Raw genomic sequence first — 27,682 nt, forward strand, 5'->3', positions numbered from 1 at the left:
TTAGGGAAATAAGTTAAAAACAAATTTATTATTCAAATTCCAGAGGGTGGGAAATTTGAGGTTGCAATTCTTTCTTCATCTACTGGGCCCTATTCATAAAAACATCAGTAACTAAGAGCAGGTAAGAATCACAATTTCAGAGTCAAACTGGTTTAGCAATGTCTAATGCATATGAGTAAGCCAATTAGGCAAATGTGACAGGCTTCAGGCATCACTTGTAAGCTACTCGAATGAGAGGACATCCTGCTGTCCACTGCTTTAATTCTCCTCAGCCTGGGAGCTGAGGGAAAATCAAGGTAATGAGTTGTAAGGGAAGAGGGTTTGTGGCACCACAGGTGTGATTTCATTTCTCTAGAAACCACCCCCAGCCCACCGCACTTCATCTGAATGCAGTATTTGTTTAATTTGTCCCAAAGGAATGGGGTTCCAGAATGTGACCGGATCATCATGGAGCGAGCCAGGACATGCTTGGAATTTCTCCCCTCACCATTGAGACTCACTGCCTCCCATCATCAATATTTATTGAGCATTTACAGTGTACTAGGCACAATAGAACATACAGAAGACATTGTCCCTGCTCTTGAGGAGCTTACATTCTAAGGAAAAACACACCTCTTGTAGAATGGCATTTCTGTTTGGTGTTTTCTGTAAAGTACTGAGGAAATACTCGGTGGGGTGTGAGCTCTGGGTGTGACTTAGCCCCATCTTTATTGGAGAGGAGGAGGAAGGATTTTAAAGGGAGACGGTGACAGACCATTCAGGGCAGGGTCTCCAGGGAGATAAACACAAGCTCAACTGAGGAGCTGGGCTGCAGGAGAGGATGAGGAGAGGCTGTGGGATGCAAGCAGAGGAAGGAAGTGGGATCTCAGACACTGAGTGGAGCCAGGAAGATCATGCGGCCTTTCCCAAATACATGGCCACCAAGTTGGAATGGCTGGTGACAAGACAGTAAAAGGGACGTGAGCCTGTGCCCGACATGGAAATAGAGGACTGGAATCCCAGACAGGCAGGTTGTAAGAGCATCAGGAAATTCTGAAAACCAACAGTGACTTGGAAGCACAGAACTTAACGGTTAATGCTGCCCAGTGTCAGTCACATGGGCCAAGAACATTGTGGCTTCCTAAGTTAGAAAACGCCGTAGACCACAATTTTAAATGGAACACATTACCTTTTGCCAATCACCCCCCACCCCCAATAAAAGTCCACTTTCATTGTTGAGAGGGAGTAAGAGGAAGAATGTGGGGGACGTGGCTGAGAATGGAAGCTACATTAGCGTTTTTGTTATGATAAACTTTGCATTCAAAATTGGTAAAAGCCCATTAGCTGCCAAGAGGGAATAAGGAGAACAATTTCCTTTAGAGAAGTCTCAAAACCGAAAGACTGATCTACATGGAAAGCTGTAGAGAAAAGTAGTTGAAAAGTCCATTCATAAAACTTTTATTCCACTTACATGAACTTTAATACATGTGTTCTTAACAATTATGCTTGGATTGTTCATGAAAATTTCATAAGACATTAAAACAAAGCTAGCCGTCATCTCAAGTTATTTCCCTGTTAACTATTTTTACAGCACATGCATGTTAGGCAAGTATCAAAAAGAGAAAAAAAAAATCACAAAAGCAAAAACAAAACAAAACAAAAAACTTAAAAAAAAAAGTTAAATACATGGGATTTTGTTTACCGCTGTGCTTGATCCGCATGGAGCCGGGAACACCAAGCAACTCGTTTGTACTGCATCTTTACTTTTACATTTGTTCTTAGATTGCCTAAAACATTTAAATACAAATAAAATGTGTAGCAAAAATAATGAAAGCAAACAGCAGGTAACTTTACAAATAATGGAATGTGAACCGTTTCTGCCCTTATCAGAGTAAATTGGGTCACAACTTTGTCTACAGACGACTTCTGGAGCTGTGGTCAAGGGTGTGCACGCAGACACACGGCTTCAGCGTGCATCCACAGGGTGTTTGTGTCCCAGCCTCACAAGTGCTCCAAGCCTTACAGTACCCACACAGACTACACTCATGACTGGACCCATTATCCTGTTTATTCCCCGCCAGCACACACCAATATGTAGGCAGTTTTCTTTGCTTAGACATGGAAGCAGTTTGAACACTGGCCCTTCTGAAGCCACAATGGACCAAAAGTACTAACTATGCCAAACATGTGTAACTCATGTAAAAATTCCACATCCCATATTGGCCACCTCAAGATGAAAACGAGTAACTCCCTAAAGTTAACTGGCTCTACTCCCCTAATATTAAAACATAAAACCACATGGGAAATATAGAAATTCAAATAGAAGTAACATAAACCTGTCATAAATCGTAAACAAAAAAAACTATCTGTGGGACAGCATGGATGACAAATGGTCTACTGTGTAAATTTTAGAATGAGGCAGACAAAGGTTGGAAGGCCGGTTAATTTTCCCCTCCTTCTCCCGCTTCTGCTTCGTCTCCTTGGGTATCCGATGTCCACAACTGGTAAAGAAAGGGAAAAGATTTTTTTCAGCATACTTCAGATTGAGAAACAAAACCAGCATCCAACCTTCTGTACACATGTTAAGGGTGGGTCTGGCCTGTGACTACATGCTTTAGTCAGAAAGCTTAAGGCATCACTGAAGGACAGCCTGACCTGGGGAATGGCAGATACACAGCACATCTGTCTGTCTTTCAACAGAACAGATTTAAGTAACTAATGGGCAGGAAGTGGAAATCTCAGTCTTTTAGACAAGGTGGCTTAAATGGCTTGCCCAGCCTCAGCCCCAAACCCACCGTAGAGCCTAATGCAGAGCCAGCCATTCCTCTCAGTTCTGACTCTCAAATATGTAAAACCAAAGCTCTAATGCCAATGGTTTTTAGAGTGTTTTCCAGAAAGATCTTACTCTTGGAGCTGGGTGAGCTGGCCTCTCCTGACAATGTTCCAGACCCAAAACAAACCTAACAAATGTTATGGACAGAAGCAAATATTCTACCAAAAAGAAGAAAGGTGTCGTAGGATTATGGTTTTCATTATTAACTTCTCATTACTGATATAGTGTTTCAATAAGCTAATACAGTTCTAAATAGTCCCAACTGTTTCCAGGTAAAATATTTTAAGCCAAACTTAAAAAGGAGAAAAAGGAATCTAATCTCTAACCTAATATATTCTCCCCAAATCACCTTCCACACTTGGCCTAGAACAGACTCAAAGTCACACATAGCTGGCCAGATGTCTTCTTGCAGCCTGTGTGCTTACGAATATGACAACAGTCTCCTGTCTGTTCCCTCCTTGTCCTTTAAGGGTTTTACATTTTGTGTATAAACCTTACAAACTACAATCAGGACAGCTCTCTTGTGAGGCACTGGTTATGTCAGCTAGGTGTCACGCTGTCAACAGCAGTCTGCTAACAAGGCTCAGGGTAGAGCTGCTCCTTGACCTTCTCACTCTGCTTAGGACACTCTTTCCTGTACTCACCCCATAATTCCAATGGATGAGAGGAGCATTCAATCATGAACCCCTAAAAGTAGTGACACACCTAGGCCTAAGGTCTACTTTAAATACCACCTCATCACTTCAACGCAAGCCTAGACAACATGTAAGACTTAGTGCTAGTTTTCTTCTTGCTTTGCCTAGAATTTGTATTTCTCCTGCCTAAGCTTCCCACCAACTAAAATAACAGCTGTGTGTCACCATGCTCAGCAAGTAAAATAAATTTTTAGCTTACTGAGGACCATAATCAAGGTCTTATACACCGCAGGTAAGCACTTTTCCAATAGCTACACTCACCCCCCCCCCAATATATTCTTACAATTAGAAATTAGCTAATGAATCAAGTGCTTCATATTTGACGTCTTTTCTTTCCTTTGGGCAGGATGCAGCTCAGTGGTATTCACCTAGTGTATAGAAGGCCCAAATCCTACCTCCAGCATGCACAGCAAGTCAATTCCATATTAGCCCTTACTTATTTTTAAGTCTCTTAAGTTTGTAGACAACCCCAGTTAGAGTTAGTAAAATAATTTTAGCTACAGACTTTAACTGGAAGTAAAACACATAAAGAATGGACAAGTCTCTTAGACAAATTGAACACACACAGAAAAGTAGCCCATAGACCAGAGACACTCATTTCTACCTTTTCCCTGACACACAGCAAATGCTGGGTAACTTTTTCACCCAAGCCTCAAAACTTCAAATTACTACTCATCTGAAGAAGGAAAAACCCAAGGAGCCAACCATAAGCATGGCTTTATTGGGATCCTATTTAAATAATAAATAACCATTTAAATGAATTTTCAAGAACTGTTGTTTTAGTTTGGTTAAGACAATGGTATATATATGGGGTTCATGTTCAAACCTTCAGCACAGCAGAGCATCAACCCCACCTTTCCCTGGGCTAGAGACCAGGCAAGCAAGGCGTGCAAGGGGTGCACTTGTTCCCACCAAACATGCACAACACTAAAGGACAAGAAAACCAACTTCAAAGACAAATTAGACACCAGTAGTAGCAAGTTTACTTTTTTTGTTGTTGGGTTTTTGTTTTTTTTTGGAGATAGAATCTTGTCATGTAGCCTAGGCAAGCTTGTCACTAAGTAGTCCAGGCTAGCCTGTAACTAACTCATGATTCTTCCTCCACCACAAGAAACCTGGATACTTCTGCTGAGTCAGCACATGACTGATTCTGGGGTGAAAAAATGAAACTACTCTAGACTTGAAACGGAAAGGAGTAACTAACTTAGGATAAGTTAAGCCCAAAAGTTATCTATCTCTCATAAGTACTGGCAATGTTCTCAATAAGGTAGTTTTCTTCTTGGTAAGCTTGTAAACAGTAGATAGGACACTGTATTCAGTTATCTGGCCACACCCTTCAGACTGTCTTAGGTACTCACTGTCAAGTTGTCTCTCAGTAACTGCATTATTAGCGTGCTGTCTTTGTACGACTCTTCACTTAATGTATCAAGTTCAGCAATGGCTTCATCGAAAGCCTACAAATGCAAAACAAAGTACACCTTAGAATTCAAATAATGAACACTGCCCAATTCCCAAGTAACAGGTAAAACACATACTGTTTTTGCAAGAGAGCAGGCTTTCTCTGGGGAGTTCAGGATCTCGTAGTAGAACACAGAGAAGTTGAGGGCCAGACCCAGTCTGATGGGGTGTGTCGGCTGCATCTCCTTTTTGCTGATTTCAAATGCTTCTTGGTATGCTTGCTGTGACTGGTCCACAATTCCTAGATAATGCAACACAGTGAAATGGACTTTCAAATTCTATGCTGCAGCTTAAGCCAAACTTTTCATTTAAGATTGCATGTGTCCTCTGAAATATACGCTCTGACAGTCTTATCCAAATTATTCTCTTTAAAACAAACAATGCTGTCCTGGATCACACTAGTCACTCGCTGTTGTCAAGAGAAAAGCAACTCAGAGTGGAGCTGAGTTGAAATGATAACTCTGAGGCAAAGAACACTGGCTACTTTTCCCAGTCTAGTTTGATTCCCAGCACCCTAAGGACAGCTTACAACAGTCTGTAACTGCAATTCCAGGGGATCCAATCACGCTGCTCTGACCTACAACAGTATCGGACACGTGTGCCCAAACACATGCAGGCAAACACTCATACACACATCCATCTGATCACCATCTTGTGATTTCCTCATTCTATTCTGAGGTTAACCTCTGGTAACAGCAAGGAGACATTCTTTTCTTTTCTTTTTTTTTTTCGGAGCTGGGGACCGAACCCAGGGCCTTGTGCTTGCTAGGCAAATGCTCTACCACTCAGCTAAATCCCCAACCCCACAAGGAGACATTCTTATACAAACAGCTTTTCAGAAAGCTTCAAGTTCAAAATACTAACAGGCAAAAACACAAGACAAAAAGAAAGAAAGAGTGCTCAGTTCTCTAAGTAACATAACAGAAAGGAAGATGCATGTAAGCTCAACCAAGCAAAACCAGCTCACCTTTCTTGTCATCACCAGCAGCAACCTCAGCCAAGTAGCGGTAGTAGTCACCCTTCATTTTCAAATAGAAGACTTTGCTTTCTGGCTGCGAAGCATTGGGGATCAAGAACTTTTCCAAAAGAGACTTCAGAAGAAAAGAAACAGAAATATTAAGACAATACTTACAAGCCAAAGTTAAGTACTTTTCTTAAGCAAACACTATAGACTCAGTTGTAAAAGATTTCAAAACAAAACCTTAGCTTTTCTAACAGCACAGCATTCCAGAGTGCTGGTGCAGGAGGACTGTGGTGGATGAGGACCAAGCTCGACTGCAAACCAATGCAGTCTCAAAAGTGTAAATCAATGAGCAACTCAAGGCAGGGAAAGGCCAGATGGAAAAACACTTGTTAATCTCAGCATAGCAATTTGTCTTATCTACAGATCATCACAAATGGTAAAATTTCATCCTGTAGCTTTGCTTAAAACTATTAGCAACTTAAAGCTTACTGGAATTGTCACACACCAAATAAAACCAACCTTTTATAGTTAATTTCAAGTAGATGATATAACTGCATTGGAGAGAAAAAGGTAGAACTGAGTGAATTTAAAAACAAACCAGTCTCTCACCATACCCACTCCCTTGGATACCTCTGCTCTGAAATCAAGGTGATGTTCCTGCTCATCTGGGCTGAACCCCAGATGAGCCAATTCTTCCAAGAGTACTTAGATTCTGGTTTTTATTCTCTGAAAAGATGTGAATATCTATTATCTAATGATGGGGGACATAAGTGAACACACTTGAATCCTGCTGCCTACTCTATGAATGTAGACAGGTCACAAAGATACAGTTAACTGAGTGACCACCCCTCATAATGTACATGACTGGCAGCTGGCGTGGGCACTTTTGTAATCTCATCACTTAAAGGCAACACAGAAGCACTCTGAGTTCAAGCATAGCTTGTGCTACTCATGGAGAGACCCTGCCTCTAAAAACAACACCCCCCCCCAACAATAACACACTGCCCAAAGGGCTAGAAACGTGTCTCAGTGACCTTGCACTGGCCCAGCAAAGCCACAGAATCAACTTGAGTGTGTGGAGGGTGCAATGTAAAAACCTAAAGTTGTGACAGAAACTCCTTTAGGCAGTATTGATAAATGTTAGTGGGAATTAGCAACCTACTTTTTATCAGTAATTTCTGTATTCCTAAAAACCATGCTGAGCCACACATCTTTAATCCAGCACTGGAGAAGCAGAAGAGCCAGTTCGTGAGCTCCAGGTGAGTGTAGCTAGAGCCAAGTGTCAGGACAATCAGAGCTACAGAGACCTCTGAAAAACCAAACCAAACCAAACCCCCCACCTTATTGAAGATTGCAGGAACAGACCCAACAGCAATCCCTCAGCCTCAACACTGACGTGACTCACTTCATTAATTTTCAGAGTGCCAACCAAGTAACCACAATGTCTAAACCTCTCTTAAAAGGACCCCATGAACAAAAGCATCTAGTTGGATGCACGAAAGTCACACCCACATTTTCTGAGGATAATCACAGGCTTCCAGAACCATGAGTTTTTCATTTAAACCAACAGCAGCCAAAAAACATCTGAAAAAGTCACCTTCAACTTATAACAGGTCCACCACATGTATGGGGCCTGGGAATCTACTCATGTCAGTGACAGCAGCATCTCCCCATCTTCCTTACAGAAAAAGCCGTCAAAGCAGGGGTTACAGTAACTTCCTAGTTCCAAGGACTATACAATTTTTTTTATTTAAAAACTGTGAATGTATAGCAGTAAAGGATTCAATGAATCCTGCCTTGTCTTGCTTCCTGATAAGGAAGTCTAGCTGTTATTTTTGGACAGTAAGTGCTGATGTTCAAAACAGCAGTGAGGATAGCAAGAGCTCAGCTTGGCAGTCAGGAGGCTCTTCCAGAGGACCCAAGCTCAATTCCCAGAACCTACATGGCAGCTCCTTAACTTTTGCAACTTGTGTTTTAGAGGAATCTGGCCACCCTTGTCTCCAAGGCCACCAGGCATGCACATGGTGTAACCACATGCATAAAAGACAAAACAGCCCACACAGAAAGCAAGAAGACAGTAGACAATAATGCTGATTGCTTTGACTAGAAAGAGTTATGGCTGCACAGGATGACTAGTGAAGAATGACTCCCAAGTGCTGGCACATCACTGTTAATGCCTGTAACTTTCTAGTAACACACTGTACACTGCTCACCTGAAAATACAGCAACTGTTTATACTGTCCACCCTCTTCAAAAAGAACAGGAAATAATTTGTACTAAAATACTTTTCAATACTAACACATTCTTCCTAAACCTATTTTTTTAAATAAGCGCATGAGTTCCACCTACATCGTGTCTACTTCTAAAGGTTTTAGTTTGAGGAGAACAAGGACTTATCCTTTCTTTGGTCGTCAGGGACTAGTGAACACTAAACATAAGTACAGAATAAACTGCAAGATGGAGAAAATGGCAGGGCTGAGTTTGTTTTTTCTCTTGGAGTAGGTACAATTATTAAAACAATTTTACACCTTTTCACTTTCACACAGTCAATTTTGTTTCTCGAGCTACAACCTCAATACTGTCCAGGTGTAAACTGGAATTCATGGGCTTAAGTGATCATGCCCCAGTCCTACTAGTAGTTATGGTAGTAGGATCTCATGGTTTTCAATCTTATAAGCTACACAACAATAACAAACCCCCAAATCCATTATGCTGCCTGCTTTTAAGATGCTCAAATATTAAGTTCTGACTGAATTACAATGAATGCATACTTTCAACAGCCTACTTTAAATAAAAGAGAATTTTACAACAACCTTCAGTAGAACAATTTTTATGACCTTAGTGCCTTAAAGACCCACTTCTCAAATATAAAAATAAACAAAGCTCACTATTTAACTTTTAGACAATTAAGATACAATATAAACTAAGGCTGACACTATCAGATAATTAGTAGTTTCCTAAGACCAAAAAAAAAATAAATAAATAAAAATAAAAAAAAATCTGTGTTTCTGATGCTGAGTGCTCACCAGGACAACACACACGTGGTGCCAGGTAAGCACCTGTGATAGAAGCAGCAGCCACAGAGCAGTGTCTGCCCACCTGCCTGAGCCAAGGGAACTCACTCTAGAGAGAGTGAGAACTGGCCATTGAGGCAGTACAAGGATCACTCTTCACTCACCTGGTTTCACTGCAACATTAACTTCAGTTTGCTTTCCATTTTTATCCCAGAAGTGTCCCCAATATGCTAAGTGTTCCCCAATCTATCATCAACCTTCAGATTTCCTAGATATTTGAGAGTACATTTCCTCCTCTGACTTTAAAAAAAAAAAAGGCAAAGACATATAGAGCATACAACTTTTAAAAACCTAATTTATACTTTACCCTTTAAAAAAAAAACAAAGAAACAGTGGATACTTTTTAAAGCTTTTATTTTTATGAGACCTGGGTGTGTTTCTAACTCTCAGGCCTCCAGTGGTCTGTGACTCTGAGACAATGGCCAGCAGTCAGGGGTTTGTTCAAAAGCCCTTTCCGGTCAACAGACTGCAGTGCTGGAGCAGTAACATGACAGCACATGCTTCCCAAGCATCATGCTCACTGCCATGTGACATCACACCTGAACCTCTGCCCCCAAGAAAGCCTGAAGTATCTAACGGAGAATTACAAAAGTAAACCAAATCAAAGGACAGTGTACCAGGAAACGGGGGAAAAGACCAAAACCATGAAAAGCAGATGGAAAAGCAGCCCAACTTAAGGACAGTGAGTCAAGGGTGTAAGGGAACAGAACTCTGGAACCATCTGATAAGAACAGTGGTCCAATGCTGTATTTAAGAAAAACCTGTAAGTAAACAATTTGGTTGGATTCCCGGTTAAAACCATAGAAGCAGGCTGGAGAGATGGCACAGCAGCTAAGAACGCTGGCCGCCCTTCCAGACTGCCAAGGCTCCCCATAGGGCAGTTCTCATCCATCTGTAACTCCAGTCCCCAGGGGATCCAGTACCTTCCTTTGGCCTCCAAGGGCACCAGGCACCCACTCAGTGAACGGACACACACTTGGACAAAACACGAATAGACTTAAAAAAAAAAATTAAGAGCAGGTAAGATGGCTAAAGGCCTTGTGCCAAGACTGGTGACATGATTTTAATGCTTAAGAGCCCCCCCCCCCAAGGAAAACTGACTCCTGTAAAGAAGTGTCCTGTGGTTTAGGTGCAAATGTATTTCAAATTCCAGAGGCAGCACAGAAGCAGTGATGCATGAGTAAACATGAGTAAGCATGGGGAGACAGCTCTCGCTTTCTACACTTAGAACAAGCACTGCATCAATTGCAGGAGGGTAACAGATTGGTGCTTGTGCCTATAGCCCTAGAATTGGGAGGAAGACTGCGCCAAGTGTGAGACTGGCCTGAGCTTTGGCATGAATTGTATCCTATTTCAAAAAACAGAGATCTGGGCATAAGTGCCAACACTTGGGAGGTAGAGGCAGGACCACAACTTCAAATCCAGTGTGGACTATCCAAGACTAGTCATACACACAGCCACATGCACCCTCACAATGATCCTAAAACTAAGGAACTAAAATCTGAAAATGCAGCTCAGCTGTAATGTGACTCCAAAACCCACTCCTCTACTTTAGTGTATCGCCACATCACTCAATGACACTAAAACACCCTCAGAGAGGACATGGTACACATTCCTAGTCTTGGGCAATTCTTTCCCACGTAAAGTTTCCCCAGCACTTTATTCTGTAGACCTACAGAATTTACCATCATTTCTAGTTCTCTTAAAATATATAACAGAAAGCTAAGCCATGAATTTAACAGGCTCGCTGCTTCTGAGTTTAGTCTCTTACTCCCCCTTGTGGCTGAAGGGGCACTTGTTCCCAAATTGTAACCAGGGTTGCTCCAAACTAACCAATTAGTGAAGTGCTCACAAAACATGCTAATGATGCTTCCTATGGCAACACTGAGTGTTGTGTATGAGGTCACAAGGACAGCAGCTACCTTTAAAGGCCAGATGTGAGGATATGAAGAGTGATGAGGGTGATCACCTCCAATGCATTCCCAGCAATAAGCACACGGCAGACCTTTATTTAATGTCTTAAAACCAACAAGAGAGCTGATACATTAATAATCCCTTGGGCTGCACCCTAAAATACCATAAATGGCAGTCTATGCCAAAAATTTAATAAGCAAACCATCTTTACAAAATTTAAAATGCTTGGCGGAATGCATTTTTTTTTTTTTTTGGTTCTTTTTTTCGGAGCTGGGGACCGAACCCAGGGCCTTGCGCTTCCTAGGTAAGCGCTCTACCGCTGAGCTAAATCCCCAGCCCCCGGAATGCATTTTTTGCTTTGACCAGTTGGGGGAGGGGAGACAGCACAGCATTGCCATCATCGGTTCAGGAAGGCATTACCCCTGTAACTCGGGGAAAACAGGATGGGGAGGAACTACTGTTTACCAACCCTGGGGGAGCTTTGCACTTAGGTAGGACTTCTATTTAAGGCCAGCCTGGGCTATAGAATGAGAGCCTGCCTCAAAATAACTAACCAACCATCAGGCAAATGCCACACCCAAACTGTAACTGCTAATCAATATAGATAACAATCAGGCACCAATTCACCAGTTGTTGACAAATCCCTGACACCCCTGAGCATGTTTTTCCCCTCTCCCCAGGCCCCTTTGCATGCAGCATAACCTTGGGCCTCACAAACAAGGTCCCATTACCAAGCTTCCATTATAGAGCTGTGTGTGTAGACAGGGAAGAGGTCAACTTTAGCTGTCTTCCACCTTTCTTCTTTTACCTCCCTCCCTCCCTCCTTCCTTCTTTTTGGACCCCAGTACAGCGAGGCAGAAATCTGTGGGTCTGCCTCCCCAGGAGAGGACTATAGTCCAGTAAGAGCTGGGCATCTGAACTTGGGGCTTCCTGCTCACACAGTACATGTTTTATCAACTGAGTCATCTCTCCAGCACCCTTTAAATGTGTGTCTCAGTTTCTTTTACAGTTTCATTTTCAGAGCCAAGGTTTTATCTTATATATGACCTCAAATTTGTTATTTCCTGCTTGAGGTACTGGATTACAGGAGCATAGCACCTAAGATTTGGCCTTCGACAGTCTCTTTGGCCTAGGCTCTAGCCTTGAAACTAGCTACATGACACAGGGAGTTCAACTTGTGGCCCTTCAGCCATCACCCAGAGGCGGCATGCTGGGATTACAGTCGCACACCACTATGCCCTTTACACTGCCTAAGGATGGAACCCAGGTGCATCCCGTCATCAAATGAGCCACACACACCCCAGCCCAACCCTTTAACAGTGTTTGTAACCTGCGCACATTATGTATCTTGTAAATTCCCTGTGAGCCCCTTCATCTATTTGTGCACAGTCATTTCCCTCTCCAGTTGAGACTTACAAGGAGAGGCTTTTTATATCTACTTTTCTATGACACAGGGTTTACAAAAAATGGGCAGCCAGCCAGTCAATAAATATTAACTATAGGGCCATGAAGTCTGCAAACCTGTCCTTAACCATAAAAATCCATACAGAAACTAACATAGAAGCTAGGCATGCAAGGCTTCTCATTATCTCTGTGATATGACTGAAGAAACAGTCTGAAGACAATGCTCTCAGACGAGAGCTAAGGGTAACTGGAAGGAAAGCCATTACCGAAAACAACATGGTTCTGGTTAAGTACATGAAATTAAATGTAACTAAAGTTGCTTATTCTGTCAAAACAATTGGCCTCTGGGATCTAAGCTCGTCACTTTAAACTGAGCAACAATTTTTAATTAGCTTTAAATTTATTTTGTATAAAGATATTCTGCCTGCATGTATGTCCGTACACATGTATGCTTGGTGCCAGCAGAGACCAGGAAAAGGTGTCAGATCTCCTAGGACTGGAATTACAGACAATTCTGAGTTACCACGTAGGCGGCAATAGGAATGAAACTGGAGTCCTCCTGAAGATCAGCCAATGATCTAAGTGGCTCTTAATTGCTGAGCAACCTCCCTGAGGAGCTCATCAACACCTGTCCCTCCCTCACCCCCAGGTTCTGACCATTTCCCCAAAGTCTACCTCCAGGTACTTGCAGGCCTTAGTGGAAGGGAATCAGAGAGTAAGGACTCAGAAGTCCTTAGGTCAGAGATGAGAGCTGTGAACCTTCCATCAGGGACAATACCAGCTTAAGCCAAAGGCTTTGTGGGATCTGGGCAAAGACAAGCAAATATGCAGAATGAAAAGTTTTATGAAGATAACTAAGAAACATTTAGGGCTGGAGAGATGGCTGAGTGGTTAAGAGCACTGACTGCTCTTCAGAGGTCCTGAGTTCAAATCCCAGCAACCACATGGTGGCTCACAACTATCTGTAATGGGATCTGATGCCCTCTTCTGGTGTGTCTGAAGACAGTGACAGGGTACTTATACATAATAAATCTTAAAAGAAAAAAAAGTTATTTAACAGTATAGAGAAAAGACCAAGCCAGACACAGCACTAAAAGAATCTTTTCATGGCTCAGTGGTTAAGAGCACTGGCTTGTTTTTACAGAGAACCCGGCTTCTAGTCCCCCAGTGTCCACATGGTAGCTCATGCAACTGGAGTCCCAGGGATCCAATATCCTCATCTGGCTTCTTTTGGCCCCAGACAAATGTGCAGGCAGGCTGGCAGGCTATTACACATACAAAAATACTGTCTTTTTTAAAAAAAAAAAAAAAAAAGGATATTATAATTTGTTTTTGTCCATTAAGACAGAGCTAGGTGTAGTGTATCACATGCCTAGATATCTACAAATTCTGAGGTCAGTCAGGGATACAGCCAGACCTTGTCTGAAACAACAAAATCCTCTGAGGGTCTACTAGATGGTCAGAGGGACAAATGTGCTGGGAACAAGCCTCATCATGGGGCTTTCAAAGGTTCAGGAAGCTTCCCCACTTGTCCCAACACACACACACACACACACACACACACACACACACACACACACACACCCCAAATTTACCCTTAATAAGGTATAACTAGGTACCACCTGGAAACACACTGCACCCAACAATGTAAATGAATAAAACAGTAGAAACAGTAAACAGGCAGCACCCAAGGTAATAGTAGTTTGCACAAGAGGATCAGAAGCAGCTATTTCAAGAAAACAGATGTTGGCCTTAGCAGAGGCAGCTATTCTAAGACCCTACAAACACGAGCTCCCTCCATTTACAATTGCCACAGTACTGGAGGCTATGGGGACCAAGAGGAAGACACAGTAGGGAGTCCCAAGCATCCGGACAAGCTTAAGCAGCTTACTAGAAGTTCAATGGTTATGAATTAATACTGATCCAACTTAGTTGACGTTAGAACATCCTTGATTTTGACTCTGAAAACCCCACCCTTTAGCATAAATATGCCAAAGATCACCTTTTCCCTAGAGCCAAGAGAAAGTGTATGGTCCTCAGTACTGTCAGGACTGTAAAGACACGGCTGTTTTCTGGACACAGCAAGAAAAAAGCCTAAGTCTTTCACAACTTAAAGATGCCCCAGAAGCCAAATCCAATTCTGCAAAAATTTACACATAATTTATTTTTATTTTATGTACATTGGTGTTCTGTCTGTATTTATGTCTGTGTAAGAGTGTCAGATCAATGGAACTGGAACTACAGGCAATTTTGAGCTGCCATGAGGGTCCTGGAAATTGAACCAGGGTCCTTAGGAAGAGCAGACAGTGTTCTTAACCACTGAGCCATCTCTCCAGTCCCCAAATTATTATTAATGAGCTTTTCTCCATCAACTCATTCATGTCAAATTTGACACAAGCTGGTCATCTGAGAGGAGGGAACCTCAATAAAGAAAACGTCTCCATAAGATCAGGCAGCAGGCAAGCATGGAAGGCATTTTCTTACTTAGTGATTGTTGGGGGAGGGCCCAGTCCCAAGTGGGTGGTGCCATGCCTGGGCTGATATGAAAGCATGCTGAGCAAGACAGGAGTTAGATAGGAGGACTCTCATCCATGGCCTTTATCAAGTCCCACCTCCAGGTTCCTGCTCTGACTTCCTTCAGTGTAGACAGGAGTGTAAGTCAAATACCTTTCCTTCCCTAGTTGTTCTGGTCATGGTGTTCCATTACACAAATAGGAACCCTAACTAGGGCAGAAATTGGTATCAGGATAGTAGGGTATTGTGACAGTGGCCACCAAGTTGTTTTGGGGAGAATTGTGGAAGGACTTTGGAAGAGAAAAGTCATTGTTCAAAGCTTGGTGAGCTGTTCTGTGGGAGCTTGGAAGAAAAGTGTTGAGAAAAATGCAGACCGTGGAGGCCCAGCTTGGGGAGATGGAGAGAGTAAACACTCTATATCTGCTCTTTTGAATTAAGATTCTGTGGTTTGGGTAAGCTGGGATGAAGACTCTCGGCTGTGACTAAGAGACTAGGCACCTTTAAGAGAAAGCTCTTTGCTTTACTGGGACAATAGATACTAGTTAGCTGGGGCTGAGAAATTAGCAGTGATTAAGAGACCAATATCACTGAAGAAAGTTTTCTGAGAAGCTGAACCTGCGAGTCAGCACACAGAAGCCGTGTTCCCAGGGGCAGCCGAGGTTGTACCATGCACAAGTCAGCAGACAAATTTGGTAGTATAAGAGCCACCTAGATGGTTCTGGTTTTGAAGGCTTATGAAAGGGCCTTGGAGAGCAGCTGAGGCTTGGCACTAGGAGAGGCCACCGGTGAGGGTGCAGCCTCAGTGGCAGTTGAAGGCCCAGGACTTCATGCAGAAAAGTTGAGGCTTGGCACCATGAACAGAGCCTTTAAGAGGTTCCTGGTGAAAGTGCAGCTGTCACAGTATCTTGGAGATGCATGCCAGTCCTGTGGGACGACCACCAGAACAGCACAAACATTGGAGTGGATCCAGACTGATCCTAGAAGACAAGCTGTGTGTGTGGCATAGGGCAGAGCTGCAGACGTGACCCAAGACCCTCGGAGGAGCCCAAAAGATAGTGAGTAGATCCTAGGTAGTAGGCATTGATTTTTTTTATACTGTAGAATTTTGGAATCGGTCTCATCGTGACTGTGCCCTGGTCCTTCCCTCTTGAATTAAGGAAGTATTCAATTTATTTTTGATTTTACAGGAGCTCACAGTTGAGACTTTGAATTTTTAGGGAATTTGGAATTTTACAAGGACTTTGGATTTTAAGAGATTGAACTTTTAAAGCGTTTGAATTTTTAAAGGCTGTGGAACTTAAAATTTGAAGTGTTTATAACAAAAACATTGATATACATATGTGATCGTGGGGAAGAAAAAAAAAGGTTATGGCTTAACAGTGATGTTTGTATGTCAAGCTGACAAAGGTCAATTGTTCTGGCTAGTTTTATGTCAAACTGTCACAAGTTAGTTATCAGAAAGGAGGAAGCCTCAATTGAGAAAATGCCTCCCAGTGGTAGAGCGCTTGCCTAGGAAACGCAAGGTCCTGGGTTCGGTCCCGAAAAAAAAAGAAGAGAGAAAATGCCTCCATTGACATCTAGTTGTAGTCATTTCTTTTCTTTTTTTTTTTTTTTTTTTTTAAAAGATTTATTCATTTATTATAAAGTACACTGTAGCTGTCTTCAGACACACCAGAAGAGGGGATTGGATCTCCTTACAGATGGTTGTGAGCCACCATGTGGTTGCTGGGAATTGAACTCAGGACCTCTGGAAGAACAGTCAGTGCTCTTAACCGCTGAGCCATCTCTCCAGCCCTGTAGTCATTTTCTTAACTAATGATTCACAGGGGAGGGCCCAGCCCATTGTGGGTAGTGATCTGTAAACCGTTGTTCTCAACCTGTAGGTTGTGACCCCTTCACAGGGTTACCGAAGACCATCAGAAAACTGATACAATTCGTAACAGTAGCAAAATTACAATTACCAAGTAGCAACACAAATAATTTTATGATTGGGGGTTACCACATACATGAAGAACTGTATGTGGTAACAGTTAAAGGGTCTCAGCATTAGGGTGGTTGAGAACACTGCTCTGTAAGAGAGCAGGCTGAAGGGGCCTGGAGCCAGCCAGTTCCCCTCCAGGGTCTCTGTATCAGCTCCTGCATCCAGTGTAGCCTTTCGTAAGTTGCTTTGGTCAGGGTGTTTCATCACAGCAACAGAAAACACCTCTAGGCATTCTGGGTTCAACCGCAAAGGGAAGATTCACCCTGAAGGTCAGCAGCATCCTTCCAGGGGTGGGAATGACAGTGAACGGACCATCAACACTCATCCCTGCTGCCTGACTACAGATACAATGGGACCAACTGATTTGATCTACTGCCACCACAAATGACTGCACTTAAATGCTGGACCCAAATAAACCTTCCCTTCCAGAGTTACGCGGAGAAAAATAACTAATATACAGCCTTTTTACCTTTCTCTCTTTGGGGGAAAGGAGGGTTCTGGGGTGTGGTGTACTGTGTTTTGAGACAAGATTTCACCATGTAGCCTTGGTTAGACTTAAACACAGCCTGCCTCTGCTCTCCAGTGCTCGGGATGAAAGATGTGGGCCACCAGATCCCCAAGTTCTAAAACAACCACTATTGTTTTTCCTACTCCAAACAAAGTTTGTCATTTTTTAAAAGTTTCCCATGATTTTTAAAATCCTTAATCCTATCATAACATTCACCATCTGGTCAATGCCCATTTCTCCTCCTAGTCCCAGCACTTGGGGAAACTACTGAAAAGGGGGTCTTGGGGTGTGTGTGTGTGTGTGTGAGGTTTTTTAAACATACAAATGTTGACTAACATTCTAACAATGGCTGAGAGAACAGCTCTTACAGAAAGAAGCTTCATTTAATATGTCAAGTTAAACTTCACTTAATTGAGAAGAATGTTTAAAACGATTTCATCATAAACATTAATGCCCAAAACTTGAATAAAATGTCTGAGGCAAGCTAGGTTTTCTTTCTTTCTTTTTTTTTTTCGGAGCTGGGGACCGAACCCAGGGCACCACTGAACTAAATCCCCAACACCACAAGCTAGGTTTTCTAACCACTCCAATGTACTAAATGCAATACTTGTTTCTAAATGCAATCACAGGCTTTATTGTTTTCTTATAGCCTTACTGTTGCCAAATGTACGACATCATACATGGCCTATCTATCACACATTTAAGTCCCATCTTACTGAAGAAACACATCACAAGGATGGAGCATGTAAGAACATTTCTCAACTCATCTGTACAGGGAAAGCCGACATCTGAACCCTATATTAAAAATAGGCAATAGGACACATACTTCAAAGATAATCTATTAAGCCAACTATGAACACCACATGTACAACGGCAGACCAATGAGCTTACAGGGGAGGTGGGAGGGAGAGGGAGACCAACCCTATGTAAGATAATACAACCCCAATATGGTTTATTTCCTGATTGAATTGGAATTCAAAGCATATAAATGTGTTTGTGGAACGGTTCAGGGGTTCAGCCTCTGGTTCAGAGGTAACCCTCATCTCCTCAGTCCCTAAGGCTTCTGCAGTTCTTTTTCATTCTGATTCTCACCTGAATTCACCCTGTCTCACTCACAGTCCTGTCTGCACATGCTCACACTCCGTTTTACAGGTCACCTAGGGATTCCTCACAGGTGATGATGTGCAGTGTTGGTTGTCTCCACTCTGGACACTGAACAAGTACCACCTCCTCTCCCCTCAGCATTTCCCTCCACCTATCATTTTTGCCTTCTCAAATAGATAAAATTTCTCACTGAATACCATCCTTTAAGATGAGAAACCTAACCAATCAAACACATTCCCCATACTCTTCCTGGAAGGCACTCTATCTACTTGGTCACCTTAGTCCTTTCAGTGTTAAAACACTGAAAGCCACATGTGACAAAGCCACACGCACATATCTAGAAAGCAGTGGAATGGTGACAATCACCAGGAACATTCTTCTGTCAAGTCTTTATTCTCAACATAGGAGACACTCAGTCATTATCAACTGTATAGCAATTATTAAAGTCCAAGACCCACACAGACACACAGAAGCCGCCTGGTTTCTTATCTTTTTCCTGCACTAGTTAATACATAGTAATTCTGAGGGCTAGAGATAAAAATCTATGCCCAACAACTGCACCTAACCGACTCTCCTCCTGACAACTCAACGGACAATATACACATTATTCCTATTAAATTGAACTCAAGTTTTCTTACACTGTAAAATTGTAGTTTAAATTAAAAAAAAAAAAAAAACCACCCTCCAGCTTTCCATATCACAATATATTTAAAGTCTGAAATAGGTTTTTAGTATATTAATCTATTTTACTATGACTTGCATAAACTACCCCTTTGGGGTTATATCTTTTGGGTTTATGAATAATTATTACTAGATATCTCTAATGACTGGGGCCTCTCACTTAGGAAGAGTGTTTGGTCTACATGAGACTCAACACTGTGACTTCTAACAAATGTCAGAAGATTGGAACATGTCCTTTTATGTAGGGAAAACAGTTATGACGAGCACACAGACAATCGCCCATGTGACAGCGCAGTCCCTCCCTTTAGACTACTTTTATTAAATGACACATTAAACACTATAGCTAGATTAGGGTGCTCAAGAGCCACAAGTATTTTTCTCGGCTAATGCCATGTAGGTGATTAATATAACAATTAGGCTGCACTCATCATTGATGATACCAACCAACAGCAGAGAAAGAAACCGCGCTCACGATTTCATAAAGCACAAAGGCGCGTTTCCCACTAAGGGAAGTATTGGCTACATTTTATTCTTCTATTTCACTAGAAAGGGCAGAAAGAATTTTATGAAAACCATTTCTAAGTCACCATCACCTCTTTAGAAAAGCCCTGTAGGAAGTCCACTTTATTTACTTACTGAGCCTTCTCAAGCTGAAAAGCAAAAACAAAGAAAGCCTTGGAGTTCCGGCAGTACTGCTGACCTAATTCCATTGCCCTCTTTCTCAAGGAGCCACTGAACGGCATCTGAGCATTGATATTAACATTATTAGTATGTAATAAACCAGAGCTATACTTTTGAAAAGACTGAGCTAGAGGCAAAAGCTTGCATACAATTCTCTAAGCCATTTACATATGCAGTGAGGAAATCAAGCTTTCAAGGGGGAAACTTCATTTAGACCTTGTGAAGAACTGCAAGTATCCTGATGGAGGCACTCACGCAGGAAGCAAGGGACAAGAACCCTGAGAAGAGGCTATTTACAGATAACTGCAGTTTCTTCACAGGAAACCAGGAGACAGTAGAAGCCACCTGGTCCTTAGGAAAAGTCACAAATATCTGAGAACTTCTCTATATCCTGCCTGTGGAAAATATGCAAACACCTACCTGGAGCTGCCTGCAGCAAGATCATAGAGGCAAATGTTAGCATGTCTCTTTTGTCCCTAAGATGTTTTTGTCTCAGGAGAAAGTACAATCTGTTAAGTATACCCTTTGAAACCAAAATATAAACCAGTACTTACACAAAACCTATTAGGCTGAATAAAACCTAGTGATAAACAGATCAGCAAGGAAAGCAGGTGTGTCTGAGATGGCTACCTGTCCAGTCTTCAAGTTCTCAATTACCTAATTTCAAAAGTGCTTCAATATAGCACTTTTTAACCTTGCAAAAACAGCAGTCATAAACCTCTTATTATATAAAGAAACAAATAAAAATGTACCCAAAGCAAAAGCCACTTAAGACTATGATCTGTTTTTACCTTAAAATGGGTTCAATCTTTAAAAAGCTTTGAAGAACAAAAAGTACAATTTAGAAACCAAAACTTTTCTATCGAAAAAGGCAGTCTTAAAAGTATTCTAATTTGCAAGGTATAGTGACCCCCAAGCATTTGGGAGATTGAGACAGCAGAGCCAACATAAGTTTTAAGCCTAGTCTGGGTGGTAAGACAGATTCTGCCTCAGAAAAGTAATTGATTGGTCTATTAGATTACCCTCAATTTTTTCTTAATAAAAAACCAAACAACCCCTTCCCAAAATACCCATTATCTTAAAAAATAGGAAATGCACACAATGTACTGTTTCATCTCTTAAGCTCCTAGAAGCACAGTGGGTGCCAAATACTTAGGTACTTCTAAGACTGGACAGCCAAGTAGAGTATTTCATTGTTTACCAGTCAGTTTGACTCACAACAGATAAGTCCACACAAGCAACTGCAAACCAGTTTTCTCCAGTGGACTCATTCTACTATAACGGCTAATCCAGAGACAGGAGCTGGCTCTAGACTGAGCTTATACCACATTCTTTACATAAAACAAGAGGTATAAAATCCCTGTGTTCATATGCACACGTCTATGAGTATCAGTCCTAGCACTATAGGAACACAAACTGTCAGTGAACTGTTTTTCCACTTTGTTTAACTTGACCTGCATGGCAAACATTATTACATTTATCTTACAGACCTGATCTGCAGTTGTTCTATTTATAGCATCTTTTAAACGACAAGTTCTAATTTATAATAGTCAATTTTTAAGACACAAAGGCCCCCATGCATTTCTGAAGCCAAAGCAAGTGACTCTTACCAGTACGTCGTTGCAGATGTCCCTCAGCTCCGTCTCGATCTTCTCTCTGTATTCTCGAGCCATCTGCTGCTTTTTCTCAGCACCTTCCGTCTTCTGCTCAATACTCGAGACAACCCTCCAAGATGACCTACGGGCTCCTACAACGTTTTTATAAGCAACAGAGAGAAGGTTCCTCTCCTCGTTAGACAGCTCGGCTCCTTGCTCAGTGACAGACTTCATGCAGGCTGCCATGTCATCGTATCGCTCTGCCTGCTCGGCCAGCTTGGCCTTCTGCACCAGCTCATTTTTATCCATAACTGGATATTCTGCAAGGTGAACAAGAGAAACACTCAGAAAACTCCTGTGAAAAACACACACTCGTTATACCTGTCGTAATTAAGGCACACCAGCATCTCAAACCTAGCTTGAGGAATTAAAACACCCCCACGTCCCCAAACCAACCAGAAAACTAGCATAGTCTGAATATTAACAGTGGGTTAGTCAAACTGCATGTTCCAGATGTTCAGAAGATCCCAATTTCAAGTAAGATCAAAGCATGTATGGACATATAAGCTACTTAAAAACCCACCTCTATTTTCTTTGGCCAAAGTATCACTTGACCCTAATACCACTAAATGACCCACTTGAGCAGCGTTCCCTCGAGTGTGTGTATGGGGGTGAAGGGGGTTGTGGGTAGGGACCCTCAAGTGTGTACATGGGGATGAAGGGGGTTGTGGGTAGGGACCCTCGAATGTGTGCATGGAGGTGAAGGGGTTGTGAGAAGGGACCCTCGAGTGTGTGCATGGGGATGAAGGGGTTAGGGATAGGGACCCTCAGGTGTGTACATGGGGATGAAGGGGTTGTGTGGGAAGGGACCCTCAGGTGTATGCATGGGGGTGAAGGGGTTGTGTGGGAAGGGACCCTCAGGTATATGCATGGGGGTGAAGGGCTTGTGGGTGGGGATTCTCAAGTGTGTGCATGGGTGAAGGGGTTGTGGGAAGGGACCCTCGAGTGTGTGCATAGGGATGAAGGGGTTGTGTGGGAAGGGACCCTCGAGTGTATGCATGGGGGTGAAGGGGTTGTGGGTAGGGATTCTCGAGTGTATGAATGGGGGTGAAGGGGTTGTGGGAAGGGACCCTCGAGTGTGTGCATGGGGGTGAAGGGGTTGTGTGGGAAGGGACCCTCGAGTGTATGCATGGGGGTGAAGGGGTTGTGGGTAGGGACCCTCGAGTGTGTGCATGGGGGTGAAGGGGTTAGGGTAGGGACTGGGATCTACAATGCTTATGAAGAGCATACCTACAGAATCGTGAGTCATGTCAGTGTAATGTAACTCACATACTCTAACCTTTATATGTATACACTCTTACCAAGAGGGACTGAGTTTTATTTAGCACCTCCCCAACCCTGATCTACTACACTTGTAACATTTGCCAGCTGATCATGGAATAAAAATTATCTCAAGATAATTGGCTAATTGCTGCTTAAGACATCTTGAACACACTACCACTAGCAATCACTAAAGCCAAGACCAAATCTGTCTCTATATGGCATTGTATGACCTCTTGCTTCAGCACACACCCATACTTCCTACTATGAGTGAGCACTGAGTCTACAACACACGGAAGGACCCGAGTGCTTCCAATGTCTACCGCATTATTTCTAGCTCGAGTCACAGAAGTACTCAAGCTCTTCTTTTTCATAGTTTCTCAGTTTTCTTTTGCTCAATTTCAACGATCTCTAGATTCCAATTTACTTATTTCTTCAACCATGTCAAGAGCAAGATTCTAAATCATATAGTGATCCCACAAAATATAATGAAAAAGTCACAACCTGAAGGCACCAATAAAGGCATAAGAGTCACAGCCGCCCACCATGGAAATTATCAAATCCTTTCCTTTCCCTTTCCAGAAAGGACGACCTCTTTTTGGTTGGCCAAACGAGCAGTGTCCGGAACAGAAACACGGAGCTAGCTTAAATTCGAGACACAGTACCTTCAGTGCATCAACTATTTAAAATTTGTGAACCCATACTTCCCCTCCGGGGTCTCGAAATCTAACATCAGAAACCGTCTCTGGTAAATGTTGCTTCCAAAAAATGATGTAAGCCCAGTCAGTACAAACGTTCCTCTGCCAACCTCCCGTATAAGGGGAAGTGGATTAGGTTTCTCACAGGAAAACTAGTGCTCCCGGGCCTCGCCTTCAGACTGCGGGAATACTCGCCGCACCCACTTAACCCTTAGCTGCCCGAGGCCGGCGGGTGGGGCGAACCGAAACCGCGCAGCGGTGACTTTAAAGCGCTAGTCCTTGCGTCCGCGCCATCCGCAGCCACCTCCCCTCCTTGGCTCCGCCCAGGCTGGTGCCTCCGCGCTAGTCCCCGACTCTCTTTGTCATGGCGGAACTGTGTCAAGGAGCCCAACCTACTCCGACTGTGAATCCCCCCCCCAACCCCGGCAGAGGGTGGAGCAGTCCGCGCACCCGCCCCAGTCGGATGGTGGGGGGGGAGAGCGACTCACCCTCCCGGGGGCCCGATGCCATCCGCGCCCGCAGAAGCGGAACCGCGGCCGACCCGCGCCGGACACACCCCGCTCCCGCCCAGGGTCCCCTCCGCCTGTGTCCGACCGGAGTCCCGAAGCCCCGACAGCTGCGGTAGGGGGAGGGGCAGGGCCCCACCCAGACAGGCGCAGCCCCCACTACGGGGCCGCGGCTCCGGGAAGGATGCGCACCTCCCACCGGTCCGGGACGCTGGGGACCCCGAGACCCTGTGCCCCCATGCCTAGCTCTGGCCGCGCCCCTCCCCCACCGCGCGCCCCGAGAGTCCTTTCCGGCATTGCGGGACCCAGCAAACCCAACTCAGGGTCCCCGACGGGCCCCACCCCAGCGCCCCGCGTGCTACCTGGCTGCCCCCCGCGTGGGGGAGGGGTGGCCGGGGTACCGCGGGTGGGGGCGGCCTCACCTGCGCCACGACCGAGTCACAGTCGCGGGCGGAAGCAGGGTGCCGGCGGGGGCGGATCGCGGTCGCCCTGGGGAGTAGGAGCCCCTGGGTATCGCGCGTGGGCGCCTGATCCGCCACCCCCACCCGGGGACCAGAACGGGGCGATGAGCAGCCCCACAGGCCAGAAGCAAGCGACCCGGGGCGGCGGTGGGCGCCTGCCCGGGCCCGGCAGAGCCGAGCCGCCGCCCGGGTCCTCCGGGGGAGACCCCTCTCGGCCCGCAGCGCAGCGGAGGGCTGAAGGGAGCGGAGGTCGGCTCAGGGCGGCTTCTCACCTGTGTCCGGAGTGGGTGGCGGCACACGGACCCGGCTCGGCAGTCTCTGGGCGGCGGCAGCGGTGGCGGCGAGGCTGAGACTCTGTCCCTGATCTGGCTGCTCACAGGCTACAGCCGCTCCGCAGACACGGGGTTTCCTCCAATCACTAGCCCCGGCAGCAGGGGCACCACACGCACGATGACGTCAAACGCTGCTATGGCAACCGTTGATTGGTGCCCACAGTTCTCCGGCCCAGCGCAACCGCCGCTCCCCTGCGCGCGCCCGGCCCGCCCGCCCGCGCCCGAGGGCGAGCGGAGGAGAGCGCGTACCCGCGCTCCGCTCCGCTCCAGACCCTGCCTTCACCCGCGTGCTCAGTTCGCTCCCCACCGCCCCCGCGAGCTGCCCTCCCTCCCCGCCCCTGCGGCCCGCGGAAGGAAGCCTCTCCCCGCCCCCACCTCTACTGGCGGGCACATCCGGGACCTTCGCATCTCCCCACCCCCACCCCCTCCCGCCTGGCCGCCCTCTCTCTGCGCTGGTAATGGCGGCGGGCTGGCTGCAGGGCAGGGTGACAGCGGCTCTACTGCCAGGGCATTGTGATCAGAACCCGGGAGCAGGGCAGCGGCCCCGCCGTCGCGGGGCGGGGCGGGCGCGGTTGCTCCCTCCCGCGGTCCGCTTTACCTGCCGGCTGCAGGAAGCGGCCTTAGACCTTTTAAGGCTTGGAAAAGCGCGAGGCTGAATGACGCCCTGCTCTTCCAGTCGCGAGTTCGGCGTCCGCACCGTGACAGCCTCGGGGACAATGGGTGGTCGCTGGGAGGAGCGGGGAAAGGGTGGGTTTGCGAGTTGGACGTGATCGTAGAAGCCTGACTTGGGGCGAAGCGGGGAAACAGGCTAGAACACACCGAATTGTTCTTCATGGTCTACACTTTACCCTCCGTAGGGCTTTCATTGGGAGACGCATCGTTCCTAACTAACGCATTGTAAGAGTGTGACCCTTTTAGGTTCTGGAAGCAAGGTTTGGGAGCGTGGTCGTTCCTAGGGCCCTAGTGGAGGAGGAGCAGCAGGGCTTCTACGCCCGGAAGAGGGGGGGAAGGAAAAGGGCGGAAATTGCAGGTGCCTGAACCCACAAGGTCTCCACCCAGGAGACGGAAGTTGAAAGGAGATGCAGTTTCTGTATGATGTATCTGCTTTTGCTCCTTTTAAATGTGCTCCTCTGAGCTAAAACATTTTTGGGGGGCTACACTAAGCACAACTGAAAAAAGAACCTCAGGAATTCGGCCCAGAGCTCTCTGGAAGACTTCATAACAAGCTATTCTTTCCCTACCACTGTCTTATCCGTATGTTGGATACATTGTCTGAACCACAAGCTTGCTCTACAAATTATAATTTGCCTGAAATGACAGCTAGCTAAAGATTTGCCTGTGACCAGTTCATTGTCCCTCCCCTCGCCAACCACCCCCCCACAACCCGTTTCCACAGCAATAGATTCATAACATGCTAAGCAGATGAGCAAATTAATGCAGGTTTTACTTCCAAGATACTGAAGTCAACTTACTTTGGCTCCAATGTAAATTCTTTCAGGGAGTGACTCACTTAAAATGACTCGTTTCAAAAGCTTTTATGTTTCCAGTTCTGTTGTAGGCGCTAGAAATTTGACAGAAGATACTAGGTTAAATCTTTTGTAAAATGGAAGTGGCTGTTAATGTCTGCAATACGCATCTATTTGGAATATACTCCTCGGGGAAAGGTAAGAGATTTCCCTGCATAAAATGCAGACTTGCTTTGGGAAATAGCTAGTTTGGGCGTTTGCCTTGTGCATTAACTAGCGAGGCTTCTTTGTGTTTTAATAAACCCATAGGTGCCTTTAGCTTTTACAAACTCCAACCAACATGCTTGCCTAATAAAAGGCTTTAAGGGGGCCAGAATTAGATTTGCCTTGGAAGGTCCAAGTGAAAAGTATTTTGAAGAATAAAAAGTATTATGTAGCAAAACCAATAAACAGAGCCCATGGGCCTGAACTCTGGGGAAATTATTGGCGACTTTGATTAGCAGCCCGATTGTCTTACTGTCTTCTCTACTCAGGTCTTACCTCATGCAGATGATTGTCTCCTGTATAACTTGATAGGCACAGTAATAAAATAGCAGCAATAAAAATGCCATCTGGGGCTGAGGAATGCATGTGTGTACTTCTGAGCGCCACTCCATGTAGTTTACTGTAATTACATTTTGGGAACAATAAAGGTGGTAGATGTCTCTGGTGTTAAAAAAAACTAGTGAAAAATGAAGTGAAACTTCGTTAAAAGTAGTAGGCCTAAAGTACAGATGTGTTTGCTCAACACAAGACATATACACAGTAGTACTCAGTATCCCATTCATTCTATTCCTGCACCAAAGACAATGGTCTATTCAGGGTTATGCTACACAGTAAAGTAGGGAGTTTAAGTGTCATTCCAACTGGAGACACATGTCAAGGGTGATCTTTTCGTTCATAAACAGTTCCAGCAGGCTATAATTTCAGTTCTGCATCTTTTAACTGAATGCAACATAGTGTGCCGGGCTTTGCAGTCAGAAGAGGGGCGATCTTGCTTTGCCATCCAGAAGTCTGTTCTTTAGGTTACTAAGTTGGACACACTAATTCCCAGCCCCATAAGATTAAATACCCTGACTGAGAGAGTAAAGAGTGGGCTGCTGTTGTGCTGTAGAGGACAAGGAAGTAGTAGATACCGAGAGTTGTTCACTAAATCCTCTTCTCTAGTTGCCATAGTTGGGTCCCACCGTTGAGTCTCTTGGAGCTAGCTGTGGCCCACTGACCAACTACTAGGCAACATGACACAAAGTGATGCCCTCTGCTTGTGGGCCTGAACCATAAATCTTCCCTACTAGGATCATTCATGGTTGAACCCCAAATCTGCCAACCAAATAGCAGACCAAGGCATCGAGGAGAGAAGTTCATAAAGTGGAAGATCCCGTGGTTGAGGGTGGGTTCAGCTGTTGGAGTGTTTGCTTACCATGCCTGAAGCCCTGGATCTGAGCCTAGTACCACAGAACAGTATTGGGTGGAGA

At 44.7% G+C, this 27,682-nt stretch overlaps 1 protein-coding gene across 1 annotated transcript; it reads right to left on the minus strand.

Moving 5' to 3' along the window:
- On the minus strand, positions 1-24,784 carry Ywhaz (tyrosine 3-monooxygenase/tryptophan 5-monooxygenase activation protein zeta). The gene is made up of 6 exons (XM_032914565.1): positions 24,643-24,784; positions 21,401-21,705; positions 5,933-6,056; positions 5,043-5,206; positions 4,866-4,961; positions 1-2,480 (listed from the first exon to the last, which is right to left on the minus strand). The coding sequence occupies exons 2-6, from the start codon at positions 21,692-21,694 to the stop codon at positions 2,421-2,423; spliced, it is 738 nt and encodes a 245-aa protein (XP_032770456.1). The 5' UTR covers positions 21,695-21,705; positions 24,643-24,784; the 3' UTR covers positions 1-2,420.
- Between the last annotated feature and the right edge of the window lie 2,898 nt (positions 24,785-27,682).

The sequence above is a fragment of the Rattus rattus genome, chromosome 1, assembly GCF_011064425.1.
Source record: "Rattus rattus isolate New Zealand chromosome 1, Rrattus_CSIRO_v1, whole genome shotgun sequence".
Classification (NCBI taxonomy): Eukaryota; Metazoa; Chordata; class Mammalia; order Rodentia; family Muridae; genus Rattus; species Rattus rattus.